This window comes from Anguilla anguilla, chromosome 12 (assembly GCF_013347855.1).
Source record: "Anguilla anguilla isolate fAngAng1 chromosome 12, fAngAng1.pri, whole genome shotgun sequence".
In the NCBI taxonomy this organism is placed as follows: Eukaryota; Metazoa; Chordata; class Actinopteri; order Anguilliformes; family Anguillidae; genus Anguilla; species Anguilla anguilla.
This window is the reverse complement of record NC_049212.1, coordinates 40,450,119-40,470,093: the sequence shown is the minus strand read 5'-3', so window position 1 is coordinate 40,470,093 and position 19,975 is coordinate 40,450,119. Positions and strand designations below refer to the sequence as shown.

General features: G+C 46.2%; 1 protein-coding gene across 2 annotated transcripts in view; it reads right to left on the bottom strand.

Annotated features, from left to right (window-relative positions):
- Positions 1 to 19,975, bottom strand: part of LOC118209579 (rho GTPase-activating protein 42-like) — a 75,986-nt gene that overhangs the window by 17,890 nt on the left and 38,121 nt on the right. For both annotated transcript variants that reach the window (XM_035385020.1, XM_035385021.1), the window contains exons 5-10: positions 10,967 to 11,068; positions 9,451 to 9,561; positions 4,166 to 4,270; positions 2,757 to 2,886; positions 1,091 to 1,191; positions 475 to 584 (exon numbers count right to left, since the gene is read on the bottom strand). In XM_035385020.1, the coding sequence (XP_035240911.1) occupies positions 475 to 584; positions 1,091 to 1,191; positions 2,757 to 2,886; positions 4,166 to 4,270; positions 9,451 to 9,561; positions 10,967 to 11,068 (659 nt within the window). The remainder of the gene's footprint in view (positions 1 to 474; positions 585 to 1,090; positions 1,192 to 2,756; positions 2,887 to 4,165; positions 4,271 to 9,450; positions 9,562 to 10,966; positions 11,069 to 19,975) is intronic.

Genomic DNA, 19,975 nt, shown 5'->3' with positions numbered 1-19,975 from the left:
ATATATAAAAGCATCTGCCACCATTTTGACACAAACCCATGAAGTGTTCTGAACACCCACTCCTTTCTATTTTAGCTTCCTGCCTGTTTTGTTCCCTGTTGCTGCTGTAATCTTTGCTGTCATTTTCTTTTGCAACATTTTTAACCTTTGCATCTCTAGTGCTTAAATGAGATTAATTTACTAGTAAACGAGAAACATTAAAGTAATACAATGCATTACTGTCATTATTATACGGAAATATGAATAACAAAAATTAGTACTATTACAAACACCACATTTTTCATTAGTGAAATAAATGTCTCTTTCATCACTAACTGCCATTGTTACCATTGTTAAAAATATTAACTCTTGACTGCTCATTGTGTTTCACTGTGTTGAGGACAAAGCACTTTGTGGACAGGCTGGCTCCATATCCACGTATGAAGAACAGTTTTGGTGAACTTAGGGACACAGTGCATTCGGACCACCACGCACCTCTCCACCACCTCTATGTCGAAACAGAAGCGCTTGTCGATGGAGTCGGTCTTCCTCCGGACACAGGACTTCAGTTTGAACATCTCAGGCGGACTCACCACCACGCCGTTCTTCGAAAACAGAAAGAAAAAAAAAGAGGCCCAAAGATGATGGTTTTTTTACATGTTGCCCTGGGAGACAAACTCCCAGGAAACACTCACACATGCAAGACTGAAGGTGAGTCTTTCTGAAATTAACCTAAATTTATTCTAAGAAAAACACCGGAAAAGGATTAGACTGGATGCTTCCAAGCAAACACAGATAGCCTTTCTCTGAGCATAATTCTCAAATGGTTAAATGACTTCTTTCCTGAAATATTTCATTTCAATTTCAAATGAGATACAATGTTAACTGTTAAATAGTTTTAAAAATTATGATTAGCATCCCATCCCTTGGTGAATGCAAAGGCACTGTTTGCCTTCTGCACAAAAAGCCACATCCATACCTGTCCATATAAAGTATATTCCATTAGTTGAATTCCTAACAGCATATTACAAGTGTAACTGTACAACTTGTCTTAAATTGTGCGGCAAAGTGTACGTGAAACTTATTTGTCCGCTATGAAACCTGGCCTTACTTGCTTGCAGGCGGACTTGTTTTCCGTGTTGCTGATGAAGAAGGTCTTGGTCCCTTTCTCGAACGTGCAGTAGTGCCTGACCCAGGTGCAACCGAGGGGCCCTGGGACAGCGAATCGTTATCTGTGACGTGGGAACCACAGCGCGCAACACGCAAAACACGCAAAACACGCATATGGGGCGACATAGCTCAGGAGGTAAGACCAATTGTCTGGCAGTCGAAGGGTTGCCGGTTCAAACCCCGCCCTGGGCATGTCGAAGTGTCCTTGAGCAAGACACCTAACCCCTAACCCCTAACTGCTCTGGCGAATGAGAGGCATCAATTGTAAAGCGCTTTGGATAAAAGCGCTATATAAATGCAGTCCATTTACCATTTACGCAAAACACGCGGTCTGGCCCGTTTCCTGGAACACCGAGTTCTGGGACGAACGTCGCCAAATTAAATCCCAAATTAAGACAGATAGTGCCCCCGACAGACACGCTTATCTGCACATGGAGAGAGGCTTATTCTCAGAGGAGCCAGACACCCCGATCCCTTTACACTCGCAGGGGAAATGTGATACAGCTTTGATCGCAATCCAAGCTCGGTTCGGTTAGCATGCAGTCATTAGCCACGCGTGAAGCCTTTGTGTTCGGCTCTGCAGGAATCGCGACAGCACAAAATTGCAGAGAACTATTCTCATCTACAGCTACTGTGCCTGAACTACTCCCTGAATTGCATCCTATCTGTGTGGGAGATTTGTACACCCAAGAACACTTGACACAAATCATGAGGACGTGGGTTATTATTTTAATTATGCTTTCAAAGTTAGTTCTTGAAGCAGAGAGTTCAGTACCCTGGGTACTGACCCTTAAAGAAATTAAACACACAGCTATATACCGTAAGTACGTTTATTAAATATAATGAAGCAGTTTTTAGCCATTTAACCACACACAAACACATACTCATGCACACACACACATGCCCATACATACACACACAAACATGCACACAAACACACACACACATGCATGTGTGCACATGCACACACATGTACACGTGCACACACACACACATACATACACACACGAACATGCACACACAAACACACAAACATGCACACACACACGCACACAAACACATACTCATGCAAACACACACACACACGCACAAATACATGCACACACAGATGCCACACACACATGCACAGATACACACAAACATGCACACACACACAGGCACGCGCGCACATGCACACACGTACACACACCGCAACATCTGAAAGTGGTAATAATGAATGATGTATATATTTGCGCATATGGACTGCATTTATATAAATGGACTGCATTTATATAGCGCTTTTATCCAAAGCGCTTTACAATTGATGCCTCTCATTCGCCAGAGCAGTTAGGGGTTAGGGGTTAGGTGTCTTGCTCAGGGACACTTCGACATGCCCAGGTCGGGGGATTGAACCGGCAACCCTCCGACTGCCAGACAATCGGTCTTACCTCCTGAGCTATGTCGCCCCCTATATTGTGAAGCGTTGCCTAACAATTATTTTATTTCACTTTGATTTCAGCAAAAATCAATTTCTTTAAGGGGTGTTTGGTGACAGTAAAGAGTAAAGAGACATGTGCACGCGTGCATTTATGCAGGCGAGCTACGCTAGTGGGAACGGACAGACTTACGCTTCTCCTGGACGTACAGAAAGCCCTCCATGGCCCACTTCCCCGGGGGTATGTAGTCCTGATCCACCGACCTTATCCTCTTCATCAGATTTTCCACTTCCTGTTTGGTGCTCTCAAAGTTGTTCCTTGTCTTCGCGTCGACAAACACAGGCCAAAAATCGTCGATGTTAACTGAAGCATTGCTACTGAAGCTCAACGTGTTACTGTGAAAAATGCAAATGGAAACTTGCGAGTGCACTCTCCAAACAGATGTGTTAAACAACAACACATAACGTGTCATTTTTGAACACACCTCCCAAGTCTAGTTAAGGACAACACATTCTGGTGTTACTTTCAACACAGTCCGTGTTCTAAAAGTCTCCCTTTGTAAAAACATAATTGGGCTGGGATGCGAGGCATTTGGCCATCGCCGTACAGACAGACGGGTGCGACTAGCGACTGTAAGATATTACAGCTGCTCACCGTACATGCTCACTGACCACCATCAAAGCGCATTTAAAAGAGACCAGGCTCCTGCTGCTAGCCGCTAAGCTAATATCCCCCTTCAACCGTTTCATCTTTAAGCGCGAGGCTGAGAAGCCCTGTAAACGTCGAGCTCAAGGCCCGAGAACATCCACGGCGCGCGCTTTCATTTCCCGAAAGGCCGATTAACTCCTGAAAGGGGGGCGCGGTCGTTTCGTTCCGGTATCTCCGAGGGACAGCTGCGTGTTCGGACTGGGGTTCGCTCGGCGACTCCGCGCGCGCTAGAGCGGCATTAGCGGCGAAACGGGCTCAGATCTGAAACCCCGGGAACGCATTCTAATCTCCCTGACAACGGGAGAATCCTAATCACCGGCATTCTCTTTATGAACACAGGACGCCCAGGCCCTCGCCACTGAGCTGGAGGCCTTGTGGTGCTCCAGGTGGGAGGCCAGTCTTGAGAATGAAAGAAATATATGCGGAATTACAATTACGTAAGGGACATGAAAATTAACTAATGCCTTTTAGTCAAGTTCCCTTTTAGAATACATTAGATACATTGCAAATATATATAAAACAGTATGTATATATTATTTTTAAGCCATCGCCACCATTCGTAACAACTGCACGCAGCAATTTTGCAATAAAAAAAAACTTGAATATAAATTAAAATTCAGTTCACAAACTGAAAAAAAGAATATTCCCACCGAGGAATTTTTTTCTAATTAATGAATGAAACTCCAAGCTGAGCTGGGCCGGGACTGGACTGAAATGCGAACGGACCGCAGCTCTGCAGAATATCGGTTTACTGAAGGTCTGAACCCCCCGCTTCCCTCCCGCCGTTTAAAGCCCGGTCCATACGCGCGCCCCTGGAGCGCAGCCGCGAGAGGGAGAGAGAGAGGGAGGGGGGGAGGGGGGAGGGAGAGAGAGAAGGAGAGAGAGACGCTCACATTCTGGAGATTGAACTGCAGCTGTTTCTTGTAGGGCTCAAACTCCTGCGCCAGCTCGTAGCCCTCGTGGTAGAAGGTGAACAGGCCCTGGAGGAAGGCCAGCAACTGGGAGGGGAAGAAGAGGAGAGAGAGAGAGTGAGAGCGAGACAGAGAGAGAAAAAAAGGACATAGAAAACAGAACATGGACACACCAAACAAGCTGGTGCAACTAGCCTGGGCCTCACTGGACAGTAAGGATGATGCTGGTTCTTTGAGAGTCTAAAGCATGAATTCTCAAATCTGGCCCTCAAATCCAAGCCCAGCTCTGATTTCCTTACTGCCAGGTAAGTAACCAACGATTAGTGCTACTGATTGGCCAGTGTGCATTCATACCTGAGTCCCAGGTAAAGGGTGTGTGGGGAAACTAGCAGTTCTTGGCCCTCGAGGGCCGTGATTTGGGTAACAGGGGTCTAAACCACGGTCTAAACTACCTGCAGAGGGTGAGCAATCAAACCCATGTGGGTGACAAGAATGTGCATTTCAGTTCTTGGTTAGGATATTTACACTGCACTGGTGCATCTGTAACATTGCTTTGCTGGTCTGGAAATGTCGTTAGCCAGGGCAGGCACTGATATTCATACTAACCAGGAGCTTATGTTTTCTCCAACACTGTGAGTCACTCCGGATAAGAGTGTCTGCTAAATGAATTTAATGCAATGAAATGTAACAAGCGATGCTCCAATTATAATTGGCCTTTGCATAATTACCACAGTTCACAGATGTTACCGGAAGCATGTAGCTGAGTCACAGGATGAACCAGGCCTGACACCTGTTCTAGCCTGCCCATAGGACTCCAGTGCATTATAGTGCATTACAGTACATCACAGGCATTTGGCAGACGCGCTTATCCAGTGCGACTTACACAACATCACGCAGCTTTTACATTGCATCCATTTATACGATGATTCCATTTACACAGTGCTCCGTGCACATTGTTAAATCACCTCCAAAAGGCTTAATATGGGTTCTACGCAGACCTAAATGTACACTCTTTAGAGTTAAAAGCACACTACCAGAGTCGATTTAGCATTGCGCCGTGAGAAGATGGAAATGATCTACTGAGACGTTTTGTCCGTCTCCTCGACCTGACACGTTCAGGTGAAAGTGGATGCTGATTATTGTGCATTCTCCCTGTCGACTGAATGCCATGAATAAGGCAGGAAGTGACAGAAAATGAATACACGTTAGCGGGCAGCGCTAGCAAGGTGAGCTCCCTGACAGGCCCGTAACTCTTTTCTCAGAGAGGAGAGTGATTTGTTTAACGCTGAAAAAGAAATAATAAAAGGGGGGCTGTGTTCACACCGACATAAACTCTACCCATCAGTCATTCCTACAGTTATGTGTTCTTCAGCATAATTCCAGGCTGTGACAAAAGAAAAAAAAAGTTTTTTTTTTCTGGTCCCCAAAGTGATGAGGCCAAAATGGCCGCCGCCCTGCTGCTCGTAGAAACCAGACATCTGTGGCGTGAATCCAGATACATTCAGGTTTTTCTCTCGCTAATCGAGCCTTTCAGGGTTCAGGGATGAGTCACGTTAACTCTGTTCTTTATGAGTGTTTACATTCAGCTCCCCCCGTCACCACGTTCCGCAGCCACACCCCGCCCCCACGCTCGCGTTTGGGTCGCGATCTGGCGCTCCGCCCCCTCGCAGCGGACGTAAACAAACGAGACTTCAGCCTTTGAAAAGGGACGCGAGGCTCCCTTCTCACGCTCCCAGGCCTCCTAATAACCAGAGAAATTAGCGTTTCCTGTAAACCCCGCCCCCACATGAAAGGGCTCAGCTCTGACGGCTGAGAGGTCCACGGCCTTTAAAGAGGCCGTTCTATGAAGAGCTTTTCGAAAAGCCAGCAGGCTCTAATTTACCTCGTTTTTTATTTTTATTTGCCAGCAAACAGCTCTGTGGTTTTACCTTCCTTTGTTCCCCCAACAGGATCCGGGGGGGGGGGGGGGGGGGGGGGGTTTACCGCCGAAGCGAACTCAGCGGGAACACCGTGAGGGTGACGTACCGTCAGGGCCCTGACCCATAATTCCACCCGTATCCGCTCGTGTGAAGTACTGTGCTGTAGGGGGCCGACCGTGACTTGCATTACGCGGTGACCAGGGTCACATGATCACGCAGAACACTCACAGTTCCTTACGCCCACGTCAAAGCTATCTGTGACACACAATATGGGAACCAAGTTGGGGTGTCACTGCAGGTTGTGCATAGAGATAATAATAATAATAACCATTATCATCGTCATCATCATCATCATCATCATCATCATCATTCACACAACGCTTCTCATACAGGTGTTCAAAGAACTTTCCTTCCAAAGACAACACAACAGAAGTGAAATAAAAAGATAAAACAAGGCAGGCATAGTCTAGTAAGAACCAGAACTAAAACAAGGTAAAACTAGAGTCAATGTCCCCTACAGATTGCGACATCACCCCAGAGAACCAATAGGAGCGCTCAGTTCCATTGGCTGGGAGTCCTGGTCTTTAGCTCAGTGGACTAACAGTATCTCCTGTCCTGCAGAGGGCCTGGGGTGGGCTATGGATTGGGTGGTCTGAAGCTCAGAGCAGCCCCGCCCCGAACAGCACACATGTACATATCTACGAAACCATGGCTGTCATCCGAGCAGCCTGCCTCCCACGGTCATAAACCCAGGCAGAAAGCAACACACTCACAGCTGGATCATCTACCAGTGATGAGTTCAGGCTCATTAAAAACAAAACGTTTTTATCAGGAACTAATTATGCGCACTGAACGTAGCCCTTTCTCTGGTGTCAATCATATTCTCTGTGTGAGACAATTAAGGTTGTTATGTTCCGTTCTTTTTTTAACGCAGATAAAAGGTCTTTCTGGTTCACAAAAATACAAAGGTCTAGGTTTACAACCAAGTGTAACAGTATGCAACATTATGATATATGATATACCTTCCCAGAGATGATGCTGATGCTCTTATCCAGAGAGCTGATTTATACAGGCGGACATATCTTCAACTGTCACTACATGATTTTAACGCACATCATTTAGAAAGGATCAGCAGCGTTTCCTCACTGCCCTCATCAACAAAACGAAGGCAGCAAATCCAAAACGAATACCAATTTCTAATAAAAATGCATCGCGATCTCATTCCAGCCCTTTGGGTGAAAAACGGGGCTGTGTACAGTACATCTAAGAAATTCAGGGACCACATTAAGAAAATATTCCTCTACTGCTGCCTTCATTAAAATGAGCCTAAAATATTTAAACCATTCCAGCATGTGGCCTTGCTCAGTGAAATTCAGTATGCTGATAGCAGTCTTATGTACCCAACTCTGCAGCCTCGCCACAAGTGCACACGCTAATTAGTGAGAACCTGCCAATCACAGCTTCTACACTGCATGGCCAAAAGTATGTGGACACCTGACGTGCATACAAAATTATGGGCATTAATATGGAGCTGGTGCACACTTTGCTGCAATAACAGCCTCCACTCTTCTGAGAAGGCTTTATACTAGATGTTGGGAGTTTTGCTACAGGGATTTGCTTCCATTCAGCCAGAAGAGCATTAGTGAGGTCGGGCTCTGATTGGGCAGTTAGGCCTGGTGTGCAGTTGGCTTTCCAATTGATCCCAAAGGTGTTGGATGGGGTTGAGGTCAGGGCTCTGTCCAGGCCAGTCAAGTTCTTCCACACTGTTCTTGACACTGTCATGCTGAAACAGGAAAAAGTCTTTCCTAAAGTTTTGGGGAAGTACAGACTTGTCTTTGAGAGTTGCCTTCACTGGAACTAAGTGGCCTAGCTATGAACCCATGAAAAACAGCCCCACCCCAAGGGGTGTCCAGATACGTATGGTCCTATAGTGTATATTTAGGTGGGCTATTCAGGTTTTGAGCTAAGGACTGCACTCCACATTTTCAATTAAGGTGAGGGCAAAGCTAACACTGAGCACAGATCATTTCTAAACATAATTACTGAGTCCCATACATATCTGCACCACTGTTTTAACCCAAAGTGCAACATAAGATTGTAAATACTACTTAACCCTGGTCACCATGGCAGCCAGCACATACTGCTTTTATTTATACTCAGCCCTAAATGTATCTGAACTGTCTGAACTAGTTGGTGAAAAATATAAAAAGTTCAATAGAGTACTGGGTGGCAGTGCAGTCTAGTGGGCAGGGAAGTGGGCTTGCTTCCTAAAGGTTGCAGGTTTGATTCCTAGAAAGGACACTGCAATTTTACCCTTGAGCAAGGTGCTTCACCTGAACCACTTCAGCATGTTCAGGTGGATAAATGGATACTACAGAAAACTTGTGTGAGTCGCTTTGAATAAAAACATCTTTAATTTGAATAGAGTGAAAAGAATCCGACATGTATAATCCATTTTTGAGTTTTTCATCTGATTAACTTTAATATCCTCCGTGCTATATTGATTTTATGCATGGCTGATTGTGAAGATGAAATGACAGCATCGTCTAACCCAGGAGCTGCCGCACATGCAGTAACCCACGTTAACCCTGCGATGTTCTGTATCGATCCTCACCATCTTGGCAGTTCAAGGGGCCAGCTTGATGATTGACACTGTGGTGTTAATTCTACACAACAATGTTAACCTGATTGCCTTTTGATCACCTTTTGCCATTTAGGAAGATGTCTGATTTGTTGGTAGCACTGACGGATGGCTCCTATTGACCGACTGCATAACTGAAGAGGAACGGAGCTTTATGCGACGATGTCACCCTCCACGCCTGACCCGAGTGTGGATTCTAAATTTGTCCAGAACGTTGAAGATGCTGGCATGACTCCAAAAAAAAGCCCAATTTCTTCCTGAATTCATGCACTCATGATTGTCTTGATTAAGTATCTAGACTTCCATATTGTATTTTTATTGGTCATAAACATTCTATACATTTAAAAGACTTTAGAATTGTTACGTCATCATTAGAACGTTCAGTTCGGAAAACATTCTAAACACCTCAGTGTGATCTCACACCTTAAGCATTAAAAATTAGCAGTTTTTTTTTGTTTGTTTGTTATCTCCTTCACCAGTGCCTGTCAGGGTGATTTCAAAAGGGACATTTGTACAGAACAGCAGTGGTGCCAGCAGGGACTGTTACATAACTTTGTATTTGCTTTTTTATCCTTTTGGGCTCGACGTGCGGAAATTAATAACACAATCACCAGACAGCGCGGCTCTTTTTCATCTGAGCAAACACTTCCTCCGCTTCTCCGTCTGATGAGAACCAACAGACGAGACAGGGGGGAAGCGCAACTTACCGGTTCGACAAATTCAAACTTCTTCTTCTCTTGAACTTCTTGTATTTTGAAGACGTATTCGAGGGAGGCATCGTAAAATACCTGCCTGTCTTTATCAATCTGAGCATCTGCCTGGAAATGGAAAAAAGGGCTTTCATCAGCCTGCTCAAATGACAACTTCCCACTGAAGTTTACACTCACTGAGAAGAAGCTGACTTTAACAGTGTCAACCCAAAGGAACACAAGGCAAGTAAACTGTAACTCAGAGTTGGTAAGTGGTGTGTAAGCCTGCCTACATTTCCCATAATGCCCTATGCTCAATTTGCTAATTAGCTCTATATGCCAGCGCCGGCTCACTTGCCGATTAGATCTTGGCAAAACGTTTCAGACAGGGACACAAAAACAGTTGTCATTTGTGATCAATGAGTGTATTAAAATTAGCATGAAATGTCAGATCACACATTCCTATTTGGCTAACTGAAACTCTGGTTTATAGAGTTAATTAGCTGATTGAGCATAGGGAATAGTGGGAAATGAAGGCACAAAGCTCTTCTACCTCCTGGGCAGACTTGTCCGGTGAATAAACGGTTAAAGGGTTAGACTGAAGCTGTCCTTACAGAAAGGGGAAGGGTGCATTTCTCACGAAAAAAAAGACATAAATAAAACTGCACTGAAATCTTTATGGGAACAGGAGGTGCATCCACCGAACTTTCAGTAGCACGTTACTTTACAGAACCGATACCGTGCACTTTCAGCAGCACGGACAGTCTGCTCTCTGTCATAAGCCCCACATTCTATGAGTGAAGCCCATGGGAGTGGAACTTTACACTGTGACCTAACCATGCGCATCACCATTTTGACATGCCATTACTGACCGATATTCATAAAGCATCTCAGAGCAGGGGCACTGATCTAGGATCAGGTATCAGCTGGTCACATGCTAACATTATCCATTATGAGTTGAAACATAAAACTGATCCCAGAACAGCATTATCACATTCTTCTACACCCGACATCCAACATCTCATCCAAAATTATGGGCATTAATATGGAGCTGGTGCACCCTTTGCTGCTGCTGTAATAACCTCCACTCTTCTGCGAAGGCTTTATACTAGATGTTGGAGCATCGCTGCAGGGATTTGCTCCCATTCAGCCAGAAGAGCATTAGTGCGGTCGGGCACTGATAGGGTGATTTGGCCTGGCTCACAGTTGGCTTTCCAACTGATCTCAAAGGTGTTGGATGGGGTTGAGATCAGGAATCTGTGCAGGCCAGTCAAGTTCTTCACACCGTTCTCGACAAAACCACTTCTATATGGATCCTGCTATATGGGCCTTCCCCAAATTGTTGGGAAGACACAGAATCATCTACAGTGTGATTGTATGCTGTAGCATTAAGATTTCCCTTCACTGGAACTGAAGGGCCTAGAGCCTGAACCATGAAAAACAGCCCCAGACCAAGGGGTGTCCAGATACTTTTGATCATACTGTGTATTTCCATTTTATTTATTGTTTGAAACATAAAAGCATTGCAGCTTACCTCTTGTAAAAAGCTGTCTTTCTTTTTCGATGACAAATTTAGGTGCTTCTCCAAAACGGAGTAGTACTTCTCTGTTTCCTTGTCAAATTTCTTCTTTCCTTCCTACAAAACAAGCAAGCACAATCATTGCTATGAACAAATGCATTTCATTTATAATTCGAAAGATAAAGAACCTAAATTTCCTAAAGCAGAGCAGCTCATTATTATTCCTACTGAATTCCCCACATGGATGGATGAAATGGATAAAAACACTTAATTGTCGTCTTAGCTTTAAAAAAAAAAAAAACAGACAGTGATGTCACAGCAACACAACCACCAGATGGCAGTCTAACGCCGCTCCTCCAGTGTCTCAAAGTTCTCCAGTAAAGCTTCACAACTTTGATTATTACCACAGAGCGAGAGAGCTACCACCCCCCAGTAACAGCAAAAAAAATAAAAATAAAATAAAACATTATGAACATTTATATGCAAAACCATACTATCACATAAGAGGGGGAACACAACGGTTAATGTAAAACAGCATATGTCTGGCAAATTTTGAGGAGGTGAGGGAGATTGGAAAATTCACCCACGGTCCCTCAATATATGAGATGAATTAACAGCAAGAAGCACTTCATGACATTGCCTTGGCATCCCATCTGGTAGAGTGCCGAGATGAACAATGAGAAAGTTGTTATTTCATTATTTATTTTTTTATTCCCCCCCCCCCCAGATGGAAGTGGGTCTCACAGTTACAGTTCCCCAGGACGTCCTCAGGCACGCTAATGCAGCTCCAGCCGTCCCTGTGGACTCGCTGCTGAGTCAGACGCTGCTCGCGCTGCTTATCAATGTTTCACACGCACAAAATTTCCCTGTTATTATGACCCTTTCAATCTCGCCGCGGACGTACACTGGGCTTCGTAGGAGAACAAAATAATGGCAGGCAGGCTGCAAATGGCTGTGCCCCTGTCGAGGTTGCAAGTTCAAATCCAGGTAACGTCATTAGCGGTCAATGGAGATACAGACTTACTGGTCATGAGCGTCTCCTAGCTTCACAGCACACGCCTGATTGTAATTGCCTATGTAAGTTAAACACTTTAAACCTTTAGGCCCTCGTTGAGTTTCAGGACATTGTTGACAATTTTAAAGAAAACGTGTATTTGCAGCGATATTCCTTCGATGTGACATTCTTCGATGTGCTGATACTTTTTGGCGGGTAACTTTGAGGGGGGTGAGACAGGCCAGGAGGTCTGTTCTTGCGTCATGTGACTTGGGGATGACTTGCCTGGCCAGATGAGGACAGAGAGAGAAATGGAGATCTCCCGTCTGGCAACCGTGAAAAATAAAGAAAGAAAGAAAGAAAGAAAGAAAGAAAAGAACGGGAAAAAAAACCTGAGAGGGTCTTTACACCTCGGCTCTCTACAAAGCCCATTCACAGAGAGTAATGAGGTCGTGTCCCAGCAGAAATGACTGCTTCATACGATCATCTGCTGCCACATTTACCAGAGCTTAGAGAGATACATGACTGGGGTTCCAACTCAACTGCTCAATCTCCCGCACACCCGCACATCCACACACACATACACACACACCAGCACAGCCACACACACACTTACACACACACACACGCACAGCCACACACACACACAGCCACACACACACACACCAGCACAGCCACACACACATACACACACACACACTTACACACACACACACGCACAGCCACACATACACACACACCCGCACAGCCACACACACACTTACACACACACACCCGCACAGCCACACACACACTTACACACACACACACGCACAGCCACACACACACTTACACACACACACACACGCACAGCCACACACACACTTACACACACACACCAGCACATCCACACACACACTTACACACACACACACGCACAGCCACACACACACTTACACACACACACACACGCACAGCCACACACACACTTACACACACACACACGCACAGCCACACACACACACACACACACACACCCGCACAGCCACACACACATACACACACACCAGCACAGCCACACACACACTTACACACACACACACGCACAGCCACACACACACACACACCTGCACAGCCACACACACATACACACACACCAGCACAGCCACACACACACACACACACAGCCACACACGCAATTACACACACACACACACCAGCACAGCCACACACACACTTACACACACACACACACGCACAGCCACACACACACACACACACATTCACACACACATACACACACACCAGCACAGTCACACACACACACCCGCACAGCCACACACGCAATTACACACACACACACACCAGCACAGCCACACACACACTTACACACACACACACACGCACAGCCACACACACACACACACACACATTCACACACACATACACACACACCAGCACAGTCACACACACACACCCAAACAGCCACACACGCAATTACACACACACACACACACACACAGATAAAGCCGCTATTCCCCCCAAAAACGGACTCAAAGCAGCTCCTAGCCACTGGCTTCCCAGGACCCTGGCGCTAACCCTCACCCCAGACCATTAGCCTCCTCTACGAGCCGGCCAATCGAAACGCGTCTCCCAGCGTGCACTTCTGCTCCTCATAAAATTATCATGCAGACAAAAAGGACCGACTTCGCCAACTGCCGCTTTGTGTTTCTCAGATCGGTCTCCGGCAGGATTCTCGCTGTACGAACTTGTTTACACGGGTTTACCTTCCCATCCCTGAAACTGGCAGAACTGAAATTACCTAGCAGGATGCAGCGGCAGACAGACACCCGCCCCCCCCCCCCCCCCCCCCCCCCCCCCCCCCCCCCCGGCAGGCCTGCTTTGTTCTTTTACGTGAGAGAGAGAGACACACAGAGAGAAAGAGAGAGAGAGGGCGGTAAACCCAGACAAGGCTACGGTGGGTTTAGACAGTGCCGGTCACCATTAAATCGGCCTCTGCCGTTTCTGTACAGAGACAAGGCCACCGGGGCCCATGGGAGGCTGCGCACACACACACACACACACACACTCACACACACACACACACACACACACACACACACACACACACACACTCACACACAGACACACACACACAGGGGACGGCTGCAGAACAGCTTTCTCCCTGCGGTCAGAGGCCTCCCAGCATGCCCGGCGGTGATGTCCCCTGCTCGTCGCCCCGGCGACAGCTCGCTGGATGGCACACGCTCTGGCGGCCAGTAAAGGACAGATTGCGTGGGCTCCGGTGGGACCCTGGAACTCAGAGGAGGAAGGCTGATGTTTTTCTAGGACATGTTTGGGGAAAGTGGGGGGGGTGTGGTAGCGGTTGCGAAGGTGGGGGGTCTGGCTCACTCCACTACAGAAGAGACACGGTCTCCTCTTTCTAGACTCCAAATGTTGGAATTTACCAGAGTTTACCAAACCCTCCCCCCCCACAGAGACGGCCGTTATCCTGGGCTTTTACTGCGGCTGGCTGAGAGTGTGCCCTAAAAAACGGGGCCACGCATTCTCACCGCGAGCGCGACGCTCAGCGAAACAACTCGATTTGAGACAAGCGCCTAGCTTCAGGCTCCAGCGACACGCCCTGGAACACAGTGAGTATAGCAGTACTGAGTATAGTGCTACAATAATAATAGCTGCTTTAATGCTGCACAGCTAACGTTTCAGCTAGCAAGCCTTCATCAGGACAGTAAGTATGTGCCGATTTAAAGAGCCCATTTAAAAAGATTAGCCTAGAAGACCGTAGCTGCATGTGGACTGACCTCTGTTTCATACGACCTGCCCACAGGCTACACTGTCTACGGGTAGCGCCACTCAAATCAGTGACAGAACGTCAACACAGATGCCAAATAAGGACATGGGAAAATAAAACATCATGTGACCTCCGCCAGGATTTACAAAGGCAGTAATACTAAAGAAAAAGCTTTTCCAAAGCCAGTAAGAATTTTCCAAAGAAAAGAAAAAAAAAAAAACATTCCCTGGTCCCAAATACACTCATGGAAAACTGATGGTGGAACAGACACAAATATAAGTTTTTTTGAATGGATATCTCTATCAGATTGCTGAATTTACCCATAATCCCGCAGTGCCAACAGGATGACCTTTAGTGAAGTATTGAAGGCTATGGTGTATGTGTGGGCTGGGGAGGGGAGGCTTCCTATCCAATTAAATTTGGATTAATTATATTTCTGGGGTCAACTCAGGACAAGGCCAAAAAGGTAGAGGAAATTTAACAATTTAAGGAGAAGATTCTGGTATCCATGAGGGAGTTAGCAGGAAGTAGCCATTCAGTGTCTTCCATATTGTTTGAGTTGTTCTATTGTTTGTTACCAATGTACTTCAGATTTATATATTTATTTTTTATGAGTAAAGTGTTACATCACAGCAGTTATCCTATCCAATGTAATTTGCAGTGCCAAATAGAAAGGTGCAAATCATACACAACTCATGTTACTACAGGATATGTTTTATTAGTCAAAATGTCAAAAGATGTGAAAATGGCATTTGTTAAGAAAAAAAGAAAAGCTAATTGGAACACTAACGATTAAAAAAAAAAAAAAAAAACACCTCCATCAGCTGTTTTTGGCACACACCTCTAACGCAGCGATACTCGAATCTGACCACGGAGGCCAGCAGTGCTGCTGCCTGCCTCTCTTCCCCTCTCATCAGGGCTGATTCACACCTGGGACAGCAGGTGAGTGGAGTCTCTGGCCAATCAGCGGCATCAATCGGTCTGTTAGAACAGAGAAGCAGCGGTGCCACTGGCCACGAAGGCCGGATCTGAGTGTCCCGTCTCTACCGCGTCCTCAGAGAGACCCGGAAAACGCCTCCAGCCCAACCCCCTGACTCCTCACGACGAGACAACCAAAAGCGAGGCTCTGTTCCCGCTCTCGGCTTTCTTTCTGTTCACACAAATTTTTTCCAAATTCGGCCGCTAATTAGCAGTGAATAAGCAACAACATCTGCTCGCGCTACAATACCAGGGACAGACAAAAAAAAAAAAAAAAAAAGAGCACAAACAAAAACAAAGACGGAGGAATTAACCGAGGGACTTTCGTTAAACCCTGAACACAGAAATAAAAGAGAGTGCCGTTTGTCAGCAGAGAGCTTTTTATCTTACTCTGCTTCTCTCTCCGTCGCACACATCGCACTGACCCGTGCAGCACCTGCATGCATAAAGCTACATTTTAACATTTTAACAGCGCACCGAAAGTATAAAAGTCAGTCAGGCGGCGTGGATCGCACCGTCAGTCGATTACTCATGTCTGATAATGGCAGACGTGGGACGGCGCTCGCTGGAGCCTGGTGCATTCTGGGGGGGGCGGGGGAGGAAATGAAGCATTAATGCATTAACACATTCCTCTCTCGTCAGACTCCTAACCTTACAGGACTGCGAGCCCCTGGCCCAGCTGACCTTCTGCCGTGAAATGAGTCAGTTCTAATTCCCAGCATGCTCTCTGCTAATTAAAAAAAAAACAGTGGTTGGTTACCTCCTCTAATGAATCATGATCCTGTGTGAGTGGGACGTCAGACAGAGGTGAAGAGTCAAGCCAAGTTAAGTTGCTCACCTATGACATCAGCCGGCCTAAAAACTGCTGTGGCCAATCAGATCGTAAGAAGAAGCAGTTCTCACATTATTGGAACTTCCCTATCCAGACACACTTACTCCAGCGCATCTGGGAAAGGGGTGTTGCGGGTTTTGTGAAATTAGCTTCTTGCAACATCAGTGGTTCTATAGTAAGGAACCACAGGTGAGTCAAATCGATCAATCCCCCTGGCGGACCACGCCCCTTCACCCGTGGGAGACAGAAGGACCCTACACAGCAGGGCCGCCCAACCCTGCTCCTGGAGATCTACTGTCCTGCAGGTTTTCGTTTCAGCTCTAATTGGCACACTCGACTAATTAGCAGCTCAACGAGATCTCTACCTGTTCGATGACGTGCGGCCTTGTTGGGGTTGGAGTGAAAACCTACAGGACAGTTAGACCTCCAAGGAACAGGGCTGGGCAGCCCTGCCCTATCGTAACTTGTTCCACATTCTTCACTCAGAAGCCAGTTCTAGTGTTTTAGCCAAAAACATCAGCGAGAACAGTGACGCACGCGCCCCAGGCGGGGATCGGCCCGATCGCTTTGAGTCTGTTCCCAAGCGCGTCTCTGCTCTGCGGAGTCCTCAGTAGGGCCCACACCGGCACCCCCCAGCGCAGCTCACATCTGGGGCTACTAAACGCGCATGCATATCCAGACCAGATCTCTTCACCTTCTTCTGCCACACAAAATTCTGGGACAAGAAAGGGGGGCCGGGGGGATTTGGGGAGTTGGAAAGGGATGGGGGGGGGACACATCAAATTTGTTTATCTGCTGAAACGACAGCAGCGTACTAATCTAACTCGTTCATGTATGAATTTCATTAATCTTCCAATGAGAAAATAAGGAGAAATATTACGGATCCACTTTCTGCTACGGGTGCTTGCTTTGTGTTTTAACGAGAAGAGAAACGGCTAAAAACACAGCTGTGGAGTCAAGGCTGCTCAGTCCGAATCAACCTTACCTCGATGTTTATTTTTCATCTCATCAACAAACAGATACAAAAGCCACCATATGACAAAAAAAATGGGTACAAATATGTCCTTCTTAGTCATTTTTTTTTATTACCTTAGACTTAACACTTAGCAAACAGTTTGCAAAAGACCATTTCAACGTGACCAAGGCATAAAAAGAAACCCTTTCCCACGATCAGTGGTGAGGCACGATGTTCATAACGCAAAGCTCACCACTCTGACACGGCCTGTGTCCATCGCTCACAGAACAGAGCACAACAGTGAGTGCACAGGGCTCTGACCCTCTAAGCCAACCGTCACAGAAGGCCTTCCTCTCCCTATGGACTGTTGGAGGTTGGATGAAACATAAGATGTAGATGTTTGAGTAATGCTGGTCTTTGGCTCGTCTCTGGCTCCCTGATGGTCTTTCTCACTGGACACACACCTGAGTAGTGTTAAAGCCTGAACGCACCTCACGCTCACCTCAGGTAACCCCACAGGGAAAGTGCTGGGGTGACATCAGCGTAACATCAGCGTGATGTCAGCACAAAATCAGCGTGTGTCAGTGCAGCCGCAGGGCACGTCAGCAAAACATCCGCATGCCATCAGTCCACAGGGGGTCACCGTGGCGTCTGCTACATAATCTCTGCCGTTTTAGTGTGGGAAAAAAAATTTTTCAAAGAAAAATGTGGAATTCTGTGGAGTCTCTGGGGAAGCCGTTAGCCTGTGAGGGGGAGCGGAACCTCTGAGTTTTGGGGAAGGTCTGCGGGAGGGGAACTGAGGTGGGGTCCTCAGGGAAGGAGCTGGCTCCCCTCTCCTGAACCTAAACCCCCCCCCCCCCCCCCACACACCCCCCGTTCAGAAAAACCAGTTTGATTTAACGTTTAGGAAATGCTAGGAATGTATGTTTTTGGCAGCCGGCCTGTTATATGTTATATGTTATATATATATATGTTATACTGCTGAATAATCATGCAAACATTCAAACTGAGTCCAACATTCAAACATTACCATGGTTACTTTTAGCTACTTTACTGGACCTGAATTGCACGTGGCTTGATTACTGAAATCCATCCTAGACCAAAGAATTACGTACCTTCTGCCATACCATAAGTCAAGTCACAGCAGCTAACCTTACAGCTAAACTGGATCAAACTTCCTATCCATATAATACCATAATACCATAATACCATAAGTGAAGGCACAGTACCTAACCTTACAGCTAACCTGTATGGAAATCCCCATTAGTATAATACCATAAGTGGAGTAGCTAACCTTACAGCTAACCTGAATGGGCTCCTGGATTTCTTATCGGTATAAAGCTATGTTAGATGGCTGGATGGTTGAAACTCATTCAGCAGCTTTAGTGCCTTTTGATTTGGGAGAGTGGGGACAATCACGGTCCACACGTTGGGTTTGTGGGGACGCGAATCTGAGGAAGACGCTTCACACACAGCGCAACAATGTCAAAGAGTTAGCGATCCATCAGCTAGCAGGGCTATGGGACAAAAACACTTTAAAGCCACACACGCACACGCAGGCAGGCACAAACACGCACGCACACACACGCAGGCATGCACAAACACATGCATGCAAACACACACGCACGCGCACATGTGAACACACACGTGCAAGCACATACACACACATACACACACATGCACGGACTCATGCACACATGCATCCACACACACACACACACACACTACACATGCATGCAGGCAGAAACACACACATGCACAAACACATGCATGCGCATGCCCAAACACACACACACACGTTTGCAAGAATGTACACACACATACACCCACACACATTCCCGCACTCACGCACTCACACACATGCACACACTCACAAGTACGCAAACACACATCACACACACACACACACAAACATAAGAAAGAAATACATCTAATATGTGTTTTCTTCCTGTCGTCTATATTAAAGAGTAAAATATCATGCTTGTGAAAGACAGCCTTACCCCTGTTTGGAAGTGTAAATTCAGACAGACTAGGCTTTGAAGTCTTTTATAGGGAACTGTTCATTAGCCCTTTATGAAGACGCTCATGCCAAGTCTGACCAATGTGTGCTGCTGTGCAGCAAGCTGCCTGTTACCAACCCTGAGATCAAAGCAGCAAAATGGCGGCAATGCGATCCTATAAAGGTCTGCTGATAAAACACAGGCTTCAGCGGAGGAAGTACTGATCCTTCACAAAGATATAAAACACTGTGAACGTCCGCAATAAACCGAACAACATACTATTTGAAAGGGTTTAGCTCTTAAAATCAGCATAATGCAACTACTGATTCACCTCTCATGTATCGTGTATTTACATTGTCATTTACAGTATCGTGATTAAGCTGTATTTTTTTTTTTTTTTTTAACAATTAAATTTAAAGCGGACATTTGCAAAGCAAACACTTCCTTGTGCTGTGCGATCAACAAGATCTCAGT